This window comes from Suillus paluster (genome assembly GCF_016628075.1).
Source record: "Suillus paluster strain FC165 chromosome Unknown EDB91scaffold_30, whole genome shotgun sequence".
Lineage (NCBI taxonomy): Eukaryota > Fungi > Basidiomycota > Agaricomycetes > Boletales > Suillaceae > Suillus > Suillus paluster.
Window position 1 is genome coordinate 327,034 of NW_024537590.1, and position 18,326 is coordinate 345,359.

The 18,326-nt window shown below is 44.4% G+C and overlaps 3 protein-coding genes across 3 annotated transcripts; 1 reads left to right on the plus strand and 2 right to left on the minus strand.

Annotated features, from left to right (window-relative positions):
• Window positions 1–7,701: 7,701 nt before the first annotated feature.
• Window positions 7,702–7,953, minus strand: EDB91DRAFT_1054244 (uncharacterized protein; the record flags this gene model as incomplete). Its single annotated transcript, XM_041313816.1, has 1 exon — window positions 7,702–7,953. A coding segment is annotated over one exon (252 nt), but the record flags the coding sequence as incomplete, so codon positions are not given.
• A 4,596-nt stretch (window positions 7,954–12,549) lies between these two features.
• Window positions 12,550–13,430, minus strand: EDB91DRAFT_1137351 (uncharacterized protein). The gene is made up of 2 exons (XM_041318864.1): window positions 13,055–13,430; window positions 12,550–13,005 (listed from the first exon to the last, which is right to left on the minus strand). Exons 1-2 carry the CDS (start codon window positions 13,235–13,237, stop codon window positions 12,715–12,717), a joined length of 474 nt encoding a protein of 157 aa, XP_041176621.1. The 5' UTR covers window positions 13,238–13,430; the 3' UTR covers window positions 12,550–12,714.
• EDB91DRAFT_1237678 (uncharacterized protein) lies at window positions 13,349–17,099 on the plus strand (the record flags this gene model as incomplete). Its single annotated transcript, XM_041321611.1, has 7 exons — window positions 13,349–13,591; window positions 13,661–13,867; window positions 13,918–14,208; window positions 14,256–14,546; window positions 15,263–16,296; window positions 16,360–16,697; window positions 16,753–17,099. 7 exons carry the CDS (start codon window positions 13,349–13,351, stop codon window positions 17,097–17,099), a joined length of 2,751 nt encoding a protein of 916 aa, XP_041176622.1.
• Window positions 17,100–18,326: the final 1,227 nt, after the last annotated feature.

Consider the following 18,326-nt stretch of genomic DNA (forward strand, 5'->3'; position numbering starts at 1 on the left):
CGCGCTCGCTGCGACCAACGACATTCTTCGCATACTTGCTCCTTTCCTCATCCCTTTCGTTAATGATGGTCATCCAGATGGAGATCCCCGGGCAAGATCAAGAGGGCTACGACACAGAACCAGATTTCTTCCGGGGAATACACATAATGCAGTAACATATACCCGTCTCAGACGGGCAGCTGGGCGTGACAATGTACCAATAGAGACGGGCCACCCGGTGCCGGCCCATGGCAATAATTGTACCGTGTTAGACGAGTGGGCCGAGGGGGTGAAGTGTCCAAGGCAAACAGATGGGCCGGGTGTATATAGTATAGATGGTAGTATAGCAATGTACTATATAGGAAATTATGAATAGTAGTAGTGAATCCAGTGTGTGATAGATGAGTGGGCTGGAGGAATGGAGTGCAATATAGACGAGTGGGCCGGGGAACTGGGGTGTGATGGAGACGAGTGGGCCGGTAAATGAGGTGCAATGGAGACGAGTGGGCTGGTACATAAGGTGCAATGAAGACGAGGGGGCCAGAGAATAGGGTGCAATTGAGACGAGTGGGCCGGTATAGCAGGTGCAATGGAGACGGGTGGGCCGGTATAGCAGGTGCAATGGAGATGGGTGGGCCGGTAAATATGGTGCAATTAAGACGAGTGGGCCGGTATAGCAGGTGCAATGGAGACGGGTGGGCCAGTATAGCAGGTGCAATGGAGACGGGTGGGCCGGTAAAGGAGGTGCAATGAGGACGAGTCGGCCGGTGTTATTGGGTGCAATGAAGACGAGTCGGCCAGTGATATGGGGTGCAATGAAGACGAGCTGGCCGGTGATATGGGGTGCAATGAAGACGAGTAGGCCAGTGATATGGGGTGCAATGAAGACGGGTGGGCCGGTATTATAGGGCGCAATGGAGATGGGTGGGCCGGTGATATAGGGTGCAATGAAGACGAGTGGGCCGGTGATATGGGGTGCAATGAAGATGGGTGGGCCGGCATGATAGGGTGCAATGGAGACGGGTGGGCCGGTATTATGGGGTGCAACAACGACCGGTATTTATGTAACCGGTTGCTTGTGGTAACATAGCACTCAATTCGGCGATTCCACCAGTGGTCTGATCATGTAAAATGGTTAAGATTTGACAAAGTTATGAGCCCTACAAGGGAACACCATAAATTTAGAGGATATTATGATATATTGTATCTAGACCATTGCAACCGGTATTTTTTGACCGGTATTTACATGACCGGTTGCTTGTGGTAACATAGCACTCAATCCGGTGATTCCACCGGTGGTCTGACCATGTAACATAGTTAAGATTTGACAAAGTTAGGAGCCTTACAAGAGAAAGTCACAAAGTCAGAGGATATATCATATCTAGACCATTGTGACCGGGATTTTTCAACCGGTAGTTATGTGACCAGTTGCTAGTGGTGACATAGCACTCAGTCCGGTGATTCCACCGGTGGCCTGACCATGTAAAATGGTTAAGATTTGACAAAGTTATGAGTCTTACAACAAGAGAAAGTGACAATTTCAGAGGATATATCATGTCTAGACCATTGTGTCCGGTATTTATGTGACCGGTTGTTTATAGTAAAACATAGCACTCAATCTGGTGATTCCACTGGTGGTCTGACCATGTAAAATGGTAATATTTGACAAAGTTATGAGCCCTACAAGAGAAAGCCATAAATTTAGAGGATATTATGATGTATTGTATCTAGACCATTGCAACCGGTATTTTTTGACCGGTATTTACGTGACCGGTTGCTTGTGGTAATGTAGCACTCAATCCGGTGATTCCACCGGTGGTCTGACCATGTAAAATGGTTAAGATTTGACAAAGTTATGAGCCTTACAACAAGAGAAAGTGACAATTTCAGAGGATATATCATGTCTAGACCATTGTGACCGGTATTTATGTGACTGGTTGTTTCTAGTAACAGTACTCAATCCGGTGATTTCACCGGTGGTCTGATCATGTAAAATGGTTAATATTTGACAAAGTTATGAGTGCTACAAGAAAAAGTCACAAATTCACTGGCAGAGGATATATGATATCTAGACCATTGTGACCAGTTGCTTGTGGTAGCATAGCACTCAATCCGGTGATTCCACCGGTGGTCTGATCATGTAAAATGGTTAATATTTGACAAAGTTATGAGTGCTACAAGAAAAAGTCACAAATTCACTGGCAGAGGATATATGATATCTAGACCATTGTGACCGGGATTTTTCAACCGGAAGTTATGTGACCGGTTGCTTGTGGTAACATAGCACTCAATCCGGCGATTTTACCGGTGGTCTGATCATGTAAAATGGTCAAGATTTGACAAAGTCATGAGCCCTACAAGAGAAAGTCATGAATTTAGAGGATATATGATATCTAGACCATTGTGACCTGGTATTTTTTGACCGGTAGTTATGTGACCGGTTGCTTGTGGTAACATAGCACTCAATCCAGCGATTTTACCGGTGGTCTGATCATGTAAAATGGTCAAGATTTGACAAAGTTATGAGCCTTACAAGAGAAAGCCACACATTCAGAGGATATGTTATATCTAGACCAGTGTGTCTCCAGCTCTACCTTAGGGTAGTTTACCTCTGTTCCATTTCTACTCCAGACTTGTCCACAGCAGTCTTACTCTGGGTTTCCTTGAACCTCTGGAGTTCTGCCGAACTCCCCTAGTGTCTGACCTCCGGAAACCTCTGGACTTTGTTGGACTTCCCTCCTGCCTCTCATAAATTAAGGGCACATACTTGGGTAAGGGGTGCAGCACACAAGCTGAAGTCAAGCCCTTTGAGTTCTCCTTCCTTTGAGCATGACCTTAACATCCACAGACAAAACCTTGTGATGCTGTGTACTCACCCTCTCCTGGTGGTCCATCCTCTGGGAAAGGTTTTCCTACAGGAACACAGCTGCAGAATGATATGGGGACCATTCCTAGACAGATTTAGAGTATGTACACCAGGTTGGTACATCAGGATACCTACAGAATCCTTCTATACAGGCTAAAACTTCTAAGATTGCAGTTGTCACATTTTTGGTGTTTTCCCCTACTTTACCATTGCATAAATGATCCAGACTACTCATATATTATCCTTACTACATATATACCTACTTCTCATCCCAAGGATCAGTTAGAAATATGGTATAATATTGTTATCTAAGGGAAAGGGGGTATGTGTACTGATAAGGGGCCTACATTCTCCAATGGACACAATCTAGTAATCAGATGCTTGCAATATATTCTAAGCATGGTCAATATCATGGTCTCAGATTTATAAAAGGATCCACTAACAGTTGAGAGCTAGGGCAGTGAAATATCTCTGAAATAGAGTGTGGGAAAGTCCAAAAGCCCAAAACATCGAAACTCACCAGTTTGGTGTATATGTAGTGGTTGGACTTTTACTTACCAATCCTAATATTTCCTCACCACACTCTTCTACAAAGACTTTACCTTCAGGGCAATGTGTATTTTAGGTTCATTATGTAGTCTACTATACATACTACTGCATTTTTAATAAAATCTTTGGTGTGTGTGATATGTGTCAGTGACTTTCAGTGACAGGGGTAAATTGTCATATGTCAAGCCTATGTTGTTTTACTTATCTTACCGTCAATACTTGAGGGATCTTTCCAGAATTTTAGGACCATGACTAGGGATATACATGGGACATATCCCAAGTGTCTGATTACCAATAACATCCTTGATAGTGTTGGAGGGTTCTTATCAGTTATGTTTTCATGTATATATGCTATATTGTTTGATGTAGCCCTTCAGGGGGTCAACTAAGTGGTGGAATATGTTAATATATACTCCTAAATATGTTTTGACAGTGCTAGAACACTCTCCTATCAAAGGGGCAAAATGGAATCCCCTGATTGAGTGCTACATTACCACAAGCAACCGGTTGCAAAAATACTGATTACAATGGTCCAGATATAAGCTGATACAACACTGTATCCTTTGAATTTATGACTTGGTCTTATAAGGCTCAGAACTTTATCAAATCTTAACCATTTTACATGATCAGACTACCGGTGGAATCACCAGATTGAGTACTATATTACTGCAAGCAACTGTTCACAAAAATACCGGTCACAATGGTCTAGATATAACATCCTCTAAATCTGTGGCTTTATCTTGTAAGGCTCATAAGTTTGTCAGATCTTAATGATTTTGCATGGTCAGACCACCGGTGGAATCACCGGATTGAGTGCTATGTTACCACAAGCAACCGGTCACATAAATACCGGTCAAAAAATACCAGTTACAATGGTCTAGATACAATATATCATAATATCCTCTGAATGTGTGGCTTTCTCTTGTAAGGCTCATAACTTTGTCAAATCTTGACCATTTTACATGATCAGACCACCGGTAAAATCGCTGGATTGAGTGCTATGTTACCACAAGCAACCGGTCACATAACTACCGGTCAAAAAATACCAGTCACAATGGTCTAGATATCATATATCCTCTAAATTCATGACTTTCTCTTGTAGGGCTCATGACTTTGTCAAATCTTGACCATTTTACATGATCAGACCACCGGTAAAATCGCCGGATTGAGTGCTATGTTACCACAAGCAACCGGTCACATAACTTCCGGTTGAAAAATCCCGGTCACAATGGTCTAGATATCATATATCCTCTGCCAGTGAATTTGTGACTTTTTCTTGTAGCACTCATAACTTTGTCAAATATTAACCATTTTACATGATCAGACCACCGGTGGAATCACCGGATTGAGTGCTATGCTACCACAACGTCATAACTTGCAATCTGGTCACAATGGTCTAGATATCATATATCCTCTGCCAGTGAATTTGTGACTTTTTCTTGTAGCACTCATAACTTTGTCAAATATTAACCATTTTACATGATCAGACCACCGGTGAAATCACCGGATTGAGTACTGTTACTAGAAACAACCAGTCACATAAATACCGGTCACAATGGTCTAGACATGATATATCCTCTGAAATTGTCACTTTCTCTTGTTGTAAGGCTCATAACTTTGTCAAATCTTAACCATTTTACATGGTCAGACCACCGGTGGAATCACCGGATTGAGTGCTACATTACCACAAGCAACCGGTCACGTAAATACCGGTCAAAAAATACCGGTTGCAATGGTCTAGATACAATACATCATAATATCCTCTAAATTTATGGCTTTCTCTTGTAGGGCTCATAACTTTGTCAAATATTTACCATTTTACATGGTCAGACCACCAGTGGAATCACCAGATTGAGTGCTATGTTTTACTATAAACAACCGGTCACATAAATACCGGACACAATGGTCTAGACATGATATATCCTCTGAAATTGTCACTTTCTCTTGTTGTAAGACTCATAACTTTGTCAAATCTTAACCATTTTACATGGTCAGGCCACCGGTGGAATCACCGGACTGAGTGCTATGTCACCACTAGCAACTGGTCACATAACTACCGGTTGAAAAATCCCGGTCACAATGGTCTAGATATGATATATCCTCTGACTTTGTGACTTTCTCTTGTAAGGCTCCTAACTTTGTCAAATCTTAACTATGTTACATGGTCAGACCACCGGTGGAATCACCGGATTGAGTGCTATGTTACCACAAGCAACCGGTCATGTAAATACCGGTCAAAAAATACCGGTTGCAATGGTCTAGATACAATATATCATAATATCCTCTAAATTTATGGTGTTCCCTTGTAGGGCTCATAACTTTGTCAAATCTTAACCATTTTACATGATCAGACCACTGGTGGAATCGCCGAATTGAGTGCTATGTTACCACAAGCAACCGGTTACATAAATACCGGTCGTTGTTGCACCCCATAATACCGGCCCACCCGTCTCCATTGCACCCTATCATGCCGGCCCACCCATCTTCATTGCACCCCATATCACCGGCCCACTCGTCTTCATTGCACCCTATATCACCGGCCCACCCATCTCCATTGCGCCCTATAATACCGGCCCACCCGTCTTCATTGCACCCCATATCACTGGCCTACTCGTCTTCATTGCACCCCATATCACCGGCCAGCTCGTCTTCATTGCACCCCATATCACCGGCCGACTCGTCTTCATTGCACCCAATAACACCGGCCGACTCGTCCTCATTGCACCTCCTTTACCGGCCCACCCGTCTCCATTGCACCTGCTATACTGGCCCACCCGTCTCCATTGCACCTGCTATACCGGCCCACTCGTCTTAATTGCACCATATTTACCGGCCCACCCATCTCCATTGCACCTGCTATACCGGCCCACCCGTCTCCATTGCACCTGCTATACCGGCCCACTCGTCTCAATTGCACCCTATTCTCTGGCCCCCTCGTCTTCATTGCACCTTATGTACCGGCCCACTCGTCTCCATTGCACCTCATTTACCGGCCCACTCGTCTCCATCACACCCCAGTTCCCCGGCCCACTCGTCTATATTGCACTCCATTCCTCCGGCCCACTCATCTATCACACACTGGATTCACTACTACTATTCATAATTTCCTATATAGTACATTGCTATACTACCATCTATACTATATACACCCGGCCCATCCGTTTGCCTTGGACACTCCACCCCCTCGGCCCACTCGTCTAACACGGTACAATTATTGCCATGGGCCGGCACCGGGTGGCCCGTCTCTATTGGTACATTGTCACGCCCGGCTGCCCGTCTGAGACGGGTGAATTCACTGAAGGGGCTTGGGAATACATGACGTGTGTGCAACAGTGCATACATTTTTTTCTCACTCATGTATTATTCATTACAGTATCCTCAAACTTCGCGATCACGACCTCAGCAGCGCCAAGGACGCCTCAAGAGACTCAGGGCCGCTGTGACAAAGACCCCTCATTCAGCTCCTACGCCGGTGCCGCCCACTACGCAAGCCTGTGCCACCTCTGCCACCACCTTCAGATCCCATCTGAGATATCTACTAACCTGGCGCACCAATCATGCAGCACCACACGTCGTTGACGTTCCCTATGCGCAGGGTCAAGAGGTGCTCTCCCTCGATTTTTATCACTGCATCTTTAATGTCTCATGCATAAATTTACAGCGCAATGCTGCAGCGGGTGCTCCTAGCCAGCTCCTCAACAATGACCTGGAACGTGATGAAGATTCTCTACCAGACACCAATTCACAACAGCAAGCCGCAGCAGTGCATATCAACGCTGGAGACCATGGAGGCGGCCGGTCGTGTTTCTGCTGCTAGAGGGGATGTTCGCCAGATATTTCAGTTCTACTTTCGCTTCTATTGTGATACCAGCATGGACTTGATACAATGTTCTATTGATACATGATGTGACTACGTCCTTCACATTATTAATCACGAACCCCGCATTTTCCATATGTAAAGCTTAGCGTGCACTCAGGATAGCCAATGAATCGTGATACCTTTTAATGTTCTTGGACGAAAACATTCTGTGGGAGTCTTAGATCTCTTGATTAATTGAACTACGTGATCGACGAATTCGAGAATGTCAACCACCATGATGATGACATTGGAAGCTTCCTATATTGACCTGCATACGCTGTGATATTCCTGGCATGCTCGCACGGCTAGCGACGTGGCTACAGTGGACAATCGCAATATGTCATACAATTTTTACATTTGTGATTGAACATTGAATTTGGATCAAGTCGCTGATTTCTTCTTGCTTCGCAGGGGCCGGTGAAGACATGAAGTTGGTGCCCTCGACACCTCACAGGTACATCAGGAAGAACCCCATGCTAGCCCTGCACGATCCCTCCTTCCCAGCCTTGAAAAGTGGGTCAGTCATATCCCCACTCACAGCAAACCCATGTGTGCAATCAGGGAAATACTCGAGCCTGTACCCTGGAGCAAACTTCCCATCGCCAAAAATCTCACCGGCCTTCACTTGGGATTCCACAGGGAACAACCTATCGTTCTCGCATGCATTGATAAGGAGAGGTGCTTTTGCTTTTGTGAAGTATGTATAGAAGAGCGGGGTCAGCGGGGGAATCCTGTAAGAATGATGGGTGGTGCCTCAAGGTCTTTGGGGACTTCTAAGAGTGAGGGGTGAGTGATGACGGCACATTGGATGGCTTTTTCGAATGCAAGAACAAATATATATCTACCTGTGGTAAAAAATAAAAGACGGTAGACGTCTAAGTAGACAGGACTCGGTAAGTCCCCAGTCGACAGTAAAAGAGACTGGGGAAAAGAGAGAAACGAGCGTAGCGAATCTATGGTACGTGGAATTACTATATATGGTAAGTCCGCTGGGGTAGTGAGCAAAGGTCCAAACACCTCAGGCAGCACTTTTCGGTGCCTATAAAGGTCTAAGAGACCTGGTTTCTGTGTTATGGGAAACTAGTCTCTGAGACCCACCCTCCTGCCATCTAATTATAGTTCATGCCCTCACATTTCCTCGCAGGCCTCCTGCACCTCCCTGCATCTCAGGCAGCACTTTTTGGTGCCTATAAAGGTCTAAGAGACCCGGTTTCTATGTTATGGGAAACTAGTGTCTGAGACCCACCCTCCCGCCATCTAATTATAGTTCATGCCCTCACATTTCCTTGCGGGCCTCCTGCACCTCCCTGCATGCCTCCTACAACCTCCCTGCGCGCCTCTATTAACCCTCCCAATAGCCTCTAGCACACCATCTAATTATAGTTCATGCTCTCACATTCCCTCACAGGCCTCCTGCACCTCCCTGTGTGCCTCCTACAACCTCCCTGCATGCCTCTATTAACCCTCCCAATAGCCTCTAGCACACCATCTAATTATAGTTCATGCTCTCACATTAATTCCCTCGCAGGATTCCATGGTTACATACATTTTCTATCATCCGAAAATGGTAATTTTTAGTACTACCTTCAAAAACATGACCCAAATTGGCAATTCCAAGATATGAATGTTTTCTGTCTATGCCAAACTTCACCCTGCTCTTCCCTGTGTAATAGGCTTGTATATATCATGTGGCTTAGCTAGTATACACCAAATAGAACATATCTGAGAAGGCTTGACCGCTTTTACAGCCCATGGGCATCACCTGATGACAAATGTCATTAGAATAAAATAACAGTGAAAAATGCGACCATATGACAACCAAAAGATGTTCCCAGGCATAGAGATATTGTATTAATGTTCCTGAGATATATCTGAGCATATATCATCGCTGTATCAGGGTATTTATATGTTCTACAGTAGTCTCTCAGAAAAATACACAAAATCGCTTTTTGTTGTTTTTATGTATTACAACACAGTGTACATGAGGCTCTTTGCTTATTTATATGTTCTATATGATATATATCATGCATTGATACAGTACTTATGCTGCAGTATGCTAGATATCTGTTGTACCAGGCATAGGGGTGATCTAAGGAGACATATGTTTTGGGAGAGGAATAAGACATATACCGGAGGTCTGAGACCTGAAGCATGTATTAAATAGTACTAAAATGCTATTACTATAAGCTGAAGCTTCCAGATGTTGATCTAAGTGCTGTGGAAGCAAAGTATATGTTGGAGATGCGTGGGAAAGTATGTAAAACATATGGTTGAAACATAAAAACATGTCATACTGCACTACACAAGACCTCCTATGGTATAATACACACATGATATGAGAGACTGACCTCAGAAATACCATTTACAACAGTCTTGAAGTGTTGCAGGTTGGGTTTGCAGGTATACATGCAAATTTCACATTTCTTGCATAGATATATATGCCTAGACACCAAAAACTCGAAATTTTGTGTGAACCACTGGTCCACTGTATAGCCTAATGTGCATCTATGCAAGAAATGTGAAATTTGCACGTATACCTGCAAACCCAACCTGCAACACTTCAAGACTGTTGTAAATGGTATTTCTGAGGTCAGTCTCTCATATCATGTGTGTATTATACCATAGGAGGTCTTGTGTAGTGCAGTATGACATGTTTTTATGTTTCAACCATATGTTTTACATACTTTCCCACGCATCTCCAACATATACTTTGCTTCCACAGCACTTAGATCAACATCTGGAAGCTTCAGCTTATAGTAATAGCATTTTAGTACTATTTAATACATGCTTCAGGTCTCAGACCTCCGGTATATGTCTTATTCCTCTCCCAAAACATATGTCTCCTTAGATCACCCCTATGCCTGGTACAACAGATATCTAGCATACTGCAGCATAAGTACTGTATCAATGCATGATATATATCATATAGAACATATAAATAAGCAAAGAGCCTCATGTACACTGTGTTGTAATACATAAAAACAACAAAAAGCGATTTTGTGTATTTTTCTGAGAGACTACTGTAGAACATATAAATACCCTGATACAGCGATGATATATGCTCAGATATATCTCAGGAACATTAATACAATATCTCTATGCCTGGGAACATCTTTTGGTTGTCATATGGTCGCATTTTTCACTGTTATTTTATTCTAATGACATTTGTCATCAGGTGATGCCCATGGGCTGTAAAAGCGGTCAAGCCTTCTCAGATATGTTCTATTTGGTGTATACTAGCTAAGCCACATGATATATACAAGCCTATTACACAGGGAAGAGCAGGGTGAAGTTTGGCATAGACAGAAAACATTCATATCTTGGAATTGCCAATTTGGGTCATGTTTTTGAAGGTAGTACTAAAAATTACCATTTTCGGATGATAGAAAATGTATGTAACCATGGAATCCTGCGAGGGAATTAATGTGAGAGCATGAACTATAATTAGATGGTGTGCTAGAAGTGGGAGGGTAATAGAGGCATGCAGGGAGGTGCAGGAGGCCCGCAAGGAAATGTGAGGGCATGAACTGTCATTAGACAGCGGGAGGGTGGATCTCAGAGACTAGTTTCCCATAACATAGAAACCAGGTCTCTTAGACCTTTATAGGCACCGAAAAGTGCTGCCAAGGGTGGGTCCGAAACAAAAAGAGAAAAGTTATACTATGTTGACAGGTTGATTTCCAACAAAAAAAAACATTGAGTCAAGAGGATGGAATGGGGAGTGTAAGGCTGATAGTTAGTTTGAAGGGGAATTGGAGCGGAATGATAATGATAAGTGATGAGTGCAAAGGTAATTGAGACAAGTAGGAAATAAATGTATAAGGCGAGGACTATGTGTGATGCTTTTCGGTCGTGCTTGGGGTGGGGAATCAGCGTCTAGGATTCTGCTATGACTTCGCTATAGGTATGAGTGTATGTGGGTGGTATATATATGTTTTCGAATGGTTAACTAGGCCGGAATCGGTGTGAAGAGCATATGGTGAAGTGAAAATACTTGGTCCAGGAAAGGGATTGTGAAGTGTGAGCACAAGGTAAGATTGTAAAAGGAAATGAAAATGGAAGCTTGTACCCACGTAACTCGGATGCGAAGAGTAACGGAGCCACATCGTCTTCGTTTCGAAGTGTAATTGGTGTGTAGAGGATATGCAATCCTTACAGGAGACTGACTGCCAAAGCAGTAACGAGTGGCCCTGAAACTGGTGATGCCTTCCTCTATAAGCGCGGCGATGACCTTGTTGAGGGGCAGGTAGGTCACCTCAGCGCCATGTATGGCAAGCCACCCCCTGAAGTTGAATGTTTTATCCTGTGAGTGGACATGCACATGGGTTAGAGCATGCGATACCAATAGGGGCATCGGTCAAAACTACTGACATTCAAGGCATCAGGGGGAAGAGAATCACTGTTGTAGTAGTCGATCACAACAACCTGTACAGTGCCAATGCCATATCCGTGTACTTGTGCATCTTTTGGCACAAACCTTGAAGCCATTTTTTGCAAACTCATCAGCTAGGAGCTATTTTAGGCACCCATTTTTGGTATAAATTGAGGGGGAACTCATTCACGAAGCCTCTCATATGGTAATTGGGGACAGAGTCAGAGCATTTTCTAAAAGGTCATTGTGCTACAAAGATTTGAGTCATCAAACATTGCTTGAATGTTGCAATGGTTACCTGGTCTCCTGATGGTCCAAAATGTGTCTATTTACTCCAGAGTTGATAGCGTTCCTGGACATCCGCAGTGACTGTCGGTCAGCAATTGAACGCAGCTCACATAGCTTCAGCTGAGACACGTGACCTGATCCAGTGCACACTGTGGGGGAAGGACAGATTTAAGGTGCAACATTTTCATCCCGTCTCCCTGATGTTTCGACTTCCATATAGGGTTTGGCCAGGGAGCAGATATAGGGTATCCAAAAGCATTGTTTGTTCAACTTTGACATGCACTGGCTGCAGCAGCAGCGCTATAAGTGCACACCGTAGTTTCTCTCCTGCAAAGGTATCAGTCCAAAACATGCTACCCATTATGGAACTACTCAGACCGCATCAGCAAACTGGAAATTTCCCCACAGACAATGCTATTTTAGACTGTTTCGCACAGTAGCTCACAGTGCAGACAGACGCCACAATGGACATACATGCACAGACACATACTTCGCACAACCTTCCAATCGCAGACAGAACTAGCCAGTTGCCAGCGGAAAACATTGAAGTCTGTAGTAATTTGAATTTTTAGCTAGTCAAATTTCCCCACAGACAATTGTTTTGCACAGTAGCTCACAGTGCGGACAGTACTAGTAGTGAAACACTTGAATTTAATATGTGGTACAAAACACTATTGCTAAATTTTGACAAGGTACTACAGAAATTCTGCGACAATCAAATCAACATAGTATCTCACATCAATCTAGCTGAATAGTGATGCCATGACTATCCCCTAACTCGATGAGAGAACCTGTGGCTTGTTAGTATAACACCGTGGATCTCAATGTATTCCCAGGCTTACCGTAGAGATAGTGTGCGCGGTGAGAAAGACCATGTGTTTTAAAAGCAATCCGCATGTATCCTAATCCTACATCCGCCTGGTTGAGTTTCTGCTCGAAAAGACTTGACTTGAACTTTGATAAACTCACCATGAGTTTGAGCTCATGGACCATGCAGTCAGCAAGCGACTTTTCAGTGAGGAGCTTCTCTCGTCTAGCCATGGCGAGTTCCATGACAAGGTTTGCTTCGAGATCCTCTGTATCATCAATGATCTGTAAAATTAAATATAGTTATTGATAGAAACATAGTGCTACTACATACCATGGAACCAATAGCGTCAGTGATATCATACAAGTCAGAGACACCAGCAGCGCCAGAATTTCCAATTTGGCAAGTGTCCGATGGATGCTGCTGAGTGTAGCATGGAGAACACTGACGGAGTGCCTTATTTGAGGTAGATGGAATGTTGTGGTGGATATTGAGACTGACAGGTGAGGTCGACATATGTTACTATGTACTTTAGTATGGTGTACTTGATAGAAAAAGCAAATTCAGAAATTGCCAGAGTCAATGTGAGTATTAGTATACCGTCTACATACCTTTCTTCTGTAACTCATGTCTCTCCAGTGTCTGTCCTGTGGCAAAGATGGATTCAAAACTGACACCGCTGTTGCCCATCATATGAGCCAGCCTCGTTCTGGATGCAATAGTTGGCTGGATGAGTTAATTCGGCTGAAATCTCACCTACCACCTGAAGATGATCCTATGGAGTCAGATAATGATGTCGGGGGTTCATACGAAGAGGATGATGATGATGTTTATTTTGGAAACACTGATGATGGTGGTCGGGGCTCACCTGTAGGTGGAGGATGGGATGAGGCTAGCAGAACCCCAACGAAGGATATTGAAGAAAAAACGCATGGTGAGGTTACCGACTACTTTCCAGGTGCTGCAGAGACATACGGCATGGGCCATATGTTCTTGGGCCTGTTCAACACCAACGAAAATAGTGTCTATCGCAAGACAAACCTCTACTATCTGTTTAGCTGTAAGCAAGACTGGAAAATTGCATCATGGTTACTGCATTCTGGTTTGAGTATGGGGAAGATAGATACCTTCTTATCGCTCGAGATGGTGAGGAATCAGCCGCTTTATCCAGATCTAACTCACTAACTAATATTCAGATTAAGGACCTTCCTTTGTCATTCCGCTTGGCCCAGGAGTTACGAGGACAAGCAGAAATGTTACCCAGCGGCCCACATTGGATGTTGCGAATCATCGATACATCACATTCAACAAAATCACCCGTTATTTTATACTGGCACAATCCACTGGAGTGTATATCTACTATTCTCAACCATCCTCTCTTTCACGATCAATTGGACTTCACGCCTCACAAGGTTTATTCCACAGCACAAAAGCTCTGTTGTGTGTATACCGAGTGGATGACAGGCGATGATGCATGGAACATGCAAGTAGGTACCTTCACATAGTATGTTGAAGTCTTATTAATTTTAAATAGTCAGCACTTCCCCAAGGTGCTACATTGCTTGGGACAATATTGTCTTCAGACAAGACAAATATCTCAGTTTTGACAGGCAATCGCGTTGCGCACCCACTCCTTGTCAGCCTCGCAAATATATGCATGAACATGCAACTCAAATCATCATCCAACTCTTTCATACTCACCGCCCTGTTGCCAGTTCCGAAGTTTCTCCATAAGAATAAGTGCATGCATGGCATATTGGCGGATTGCCTCATTCATCAGTGCCTAGATATTGTCCTCAAACCGCTTGAGGCCACTCTGCATGGCGTAATGCTCTCGGATCCCATTGGACAGAGCCGATATTGTTTTCCTCCACTTGCAAGTTATATCTTCAATACTCCCAAAGCCCGTTGCGCACCCACTCCTTGTCAGCCTCGCAAATATATGCATGAACATGCAACTCAAATCATCATCCAACTCTTTCATACTCACCGCCCTGTTGCCAGTTCCGAAGTTTCTCCATAAGAATAAGTGCATGCATGGCATATTGGCGGATTGCCTCATTCATCAGTGCCTAGATATTGTCCTCAAACCGCTTGAGGCCACTCTGCATGGCGTAATGCTCTCGGATCCCATTGGACAGAGCCGATATTGTTTTCCTCCACTTGCAAGTTATATCTTCAATACTCCCAAAGCCCGTTGCGCACCCACTCCTTGTCAGCCTCGCAAATATATGCATGAACATGCAACTCAAATCATCATCCAACTCTTTCATACTCACCGCCCTGTTGCCAGTTCCGAAGTTTCTCCATAAGAATAAGTGCATGCATGGCATATTGGCGGATTGCCTCATTCATCAGTGCCTAGATATTGTCCTCAAACCGCTTGAGGCCACTCTGCATGGCGTAATGCTCTCGGATCCCATTGGACAGAGCCGATATTGTTTTCCTCCACTTGCAAGTTATATCTTCAATACTCCCAAAGCCATGATGTTGGCCTGCGTCAGTGGAAAGACCTCTCCGGTCACCAGGGCCATGTACAAGCAATTTGGAGACTCCTTTCACCATGAACCTCGCATGGCGTCAACCACCCTTGCACAACTATCCGTCATTCGCACACGAGCCAATCCATCTGATCTACAAGCCTTCTTTTGGGAAGTGCAAAAATTCCGCTTGAACGGTGTCTTTGAGCCATTTTGGCAGGACTGGGTGATTATAGATCTGTCCCGCTACTTCACACCCAAGACACTTCATGTCCTTCATAAGGAATTTTGGGATCATGACGCAAAATGGTTAATCTTTGGTGTTGGGGAGTCAGAGATGGATTTCCGTTTTTCTGTTTTGCAGCCTGTCACCGGTTTTCAGCGTTTCGCAGAAGGGATCACAAAACTCAAACAGGTTACGGGTCGCTGTCAACGAGACATCCAATGTTCTATCATCGCAGTTAGTGCAGATGCAGCACCCCATGGAGTTCTCGTTGCTGTACGCGCACTCATGGATTTCCACTATCTTGTACAGTCACCATCCATCGACGATAATGACTTAGTGTGCATCTCAGCAGCATTGAATGAGTTCCACACAAACAAAGATTCAATCATTGATGCTGGGGTTCGTCGTGGCAAGGGCAACAAAGTGATCAATAATTGGTACATACCAAAACTGGAGCTTATGCAGAGTGTTGTACCCAGCATTAGGAACTCTGGAGTCACGGCTCAGTGGTCTGCAGATGTTACCGAGCACGTGCATATCACCAAGATTAAGGACCCGGCAAGATCAAGTAACAACAACAATTACAATCCACAGATATGTTGCCATCTCGATCGACTCAATAAATGTCTTTGGTTCAAGCTCGCTACCACCCTTCTAGATGAGAAGCAGAATGTCAAGGCATTAGCCAATGCAGCAGGGAGTCATATGGACGACGAGGATGATGAGGATGCTGATGACACTGATTTGGATGACAATATACCTGTTGAGTTCTTATCTACAATTCAGCATGGTCGCTCACGTCCAATTACGAATCATTTTGCAATTGCCCGGGTCCTGCAGCACAAACCTGTGGGCTCTGTACCTCTACCGTTGCATTCCTTTGTCATTGGGCACACTGCCTTTCATTTAGCTTATAAACCTTCCATCTGAAGCATCACTATTGATGATGTCGCCCTCAAATTTGGCTTGCCAGATTTGCGACTGGCACTATCTGATTTTCTGCATCATGAGGCCAGTTTTGGACATGACCACACCCATGCAATAGGCGGCCCAAGGAGAGCCGGACCCAATTCTGCGCTTCCTTTTGAGAAAGTTCAAGTATGGTTCAAACTTCACTTGCAAGATACAGAATTCCACAATGTTCACAATATTCAGCCAGCCCAGACTCTCAATTGTGCGCCGCCAAGTGAACCTTGGACATACAGTCATTATGATTCAATCATTGTCAATACCGAAGCGGAACACTCGTGGCCTACTAGCGGTCTTCAAGGCAAGTCATACTCATTTGTCCTTCCCCAATGCCTGTTATTAACCTCATCCCTCAGGACACACTGTCGTCCAAATCAGACTTATTTTTCGCCCCCTCAGCAAGACCAGCACACAATGGGCATGGCGAGATCAGTTTCTTACCTATGTTCATCGCTTTGACATCATTGGTGTCCACAAACCAACTACGCAGATGCATGTCCTTAAAAGGGCAAGACAGTCTAACGGGACTTGCATAAGGGATGTTGTACCGATTTCACAACTGTGCACGCCCATTAATCTAGTTCCTTGGTTTGGTGCCACCGCAGACAATCGCCTTACCGCTTATAATAGTGTTGAGCATGCATCGGAGTTATGGCTGAATCATTTTTGGGACAAAAGCACTTACTTCCCTCTTTCAATGTAGTTTTTATGGAAGAGTTTGTATCGCTTTTCACTATACTAGTCTTAGCTTTGTGGCTCAAGTTTGATTAGAGATAAGAAAAATTTGCACATATTCCTATGCCAACCTTTGACTGTCATCACTGAGTACAATGCCCTCCAAATTGTCCAAGTCAAAATCAAAGTCAAAACATATTTCTCAACACTAGCGGTCAGAATAAAACTGGGATCCTTCATCAAAGTTCCTCTAATTCATGATGTGCTGACAATGGACAGGCTAACTACTCGAGAGCTGAATCAACTAGTCCTCGAGGAGCCCGCGAGTCATATCAAATGAAGCACCCCCATTGGACATCTTCTATCCATCATTTTCCAATCCTTCAAGGTTCAAGCGCCTTGTGCAGAGGATCTTTGGATCCCTCTCTCTCAGATTCAATATCGCAACGAGTGGATTGATAATCAGTTTTGTCAACATCAACCAACAGACTCTGTGGAACTTTGGGATAGCAAGGCGAAGATGTGGAACTGGGGGCTGCTGGATCTGCCCCAAAAACAGCGCAAAAATAAAAAGGGTGAAAAACATGAGGAGGGACAGCCGAGGGGGGGGGGGGGGAGTCAGGCGCCCAGAGGCAGTGCTTCCCATTCTAACTTGACTACTGAGCATGTAGTTGCGGGGCTTTTGAATGCCCTCACGGTGGCACTTTCTGAACATGGTGGACTCAAAACTAAGCAAGCGAATTGTGTATGGAGTGGGGCCCACTCAACCACCCCAATCAAGGGAGAAGACATCCCCTGCAAACCTGACATTGTTATGTCAGATGAACCAAACCCTGGGTGGGCAGGCATCAAGGTCGTCGCTGAAGTAACAAGCAGCAAGTACTGGCCAGGGAAGCATGCCATGAAATCCCTTGATACCAAGGCATACATCATTTTGAAGCACCAGCCCTGGAGGTGCTTTGCTCTCATGCTATCTTTATGCAACCACTATCGTGAACTTCATGTCCACGTATACGACCACTCTGGTTCTGCCATATCCCCTCCATTTCATATCAGCCAACAGAAGAACAAATTTCTGCAGATCCTCTCGGCTATTGTCTTCGGCAATGGCGAGTGCATCGGTTTCAATATGACAATAAATATTTGACAGCTCAAACTCCCTGTGTTATCCTGTCATTCCATTCCTCCTAGGAGATTGCGTGTTCAGAAAAAGAGGGACACCCACGGTGAATCTGGTACATGGGCCAAGACAGGA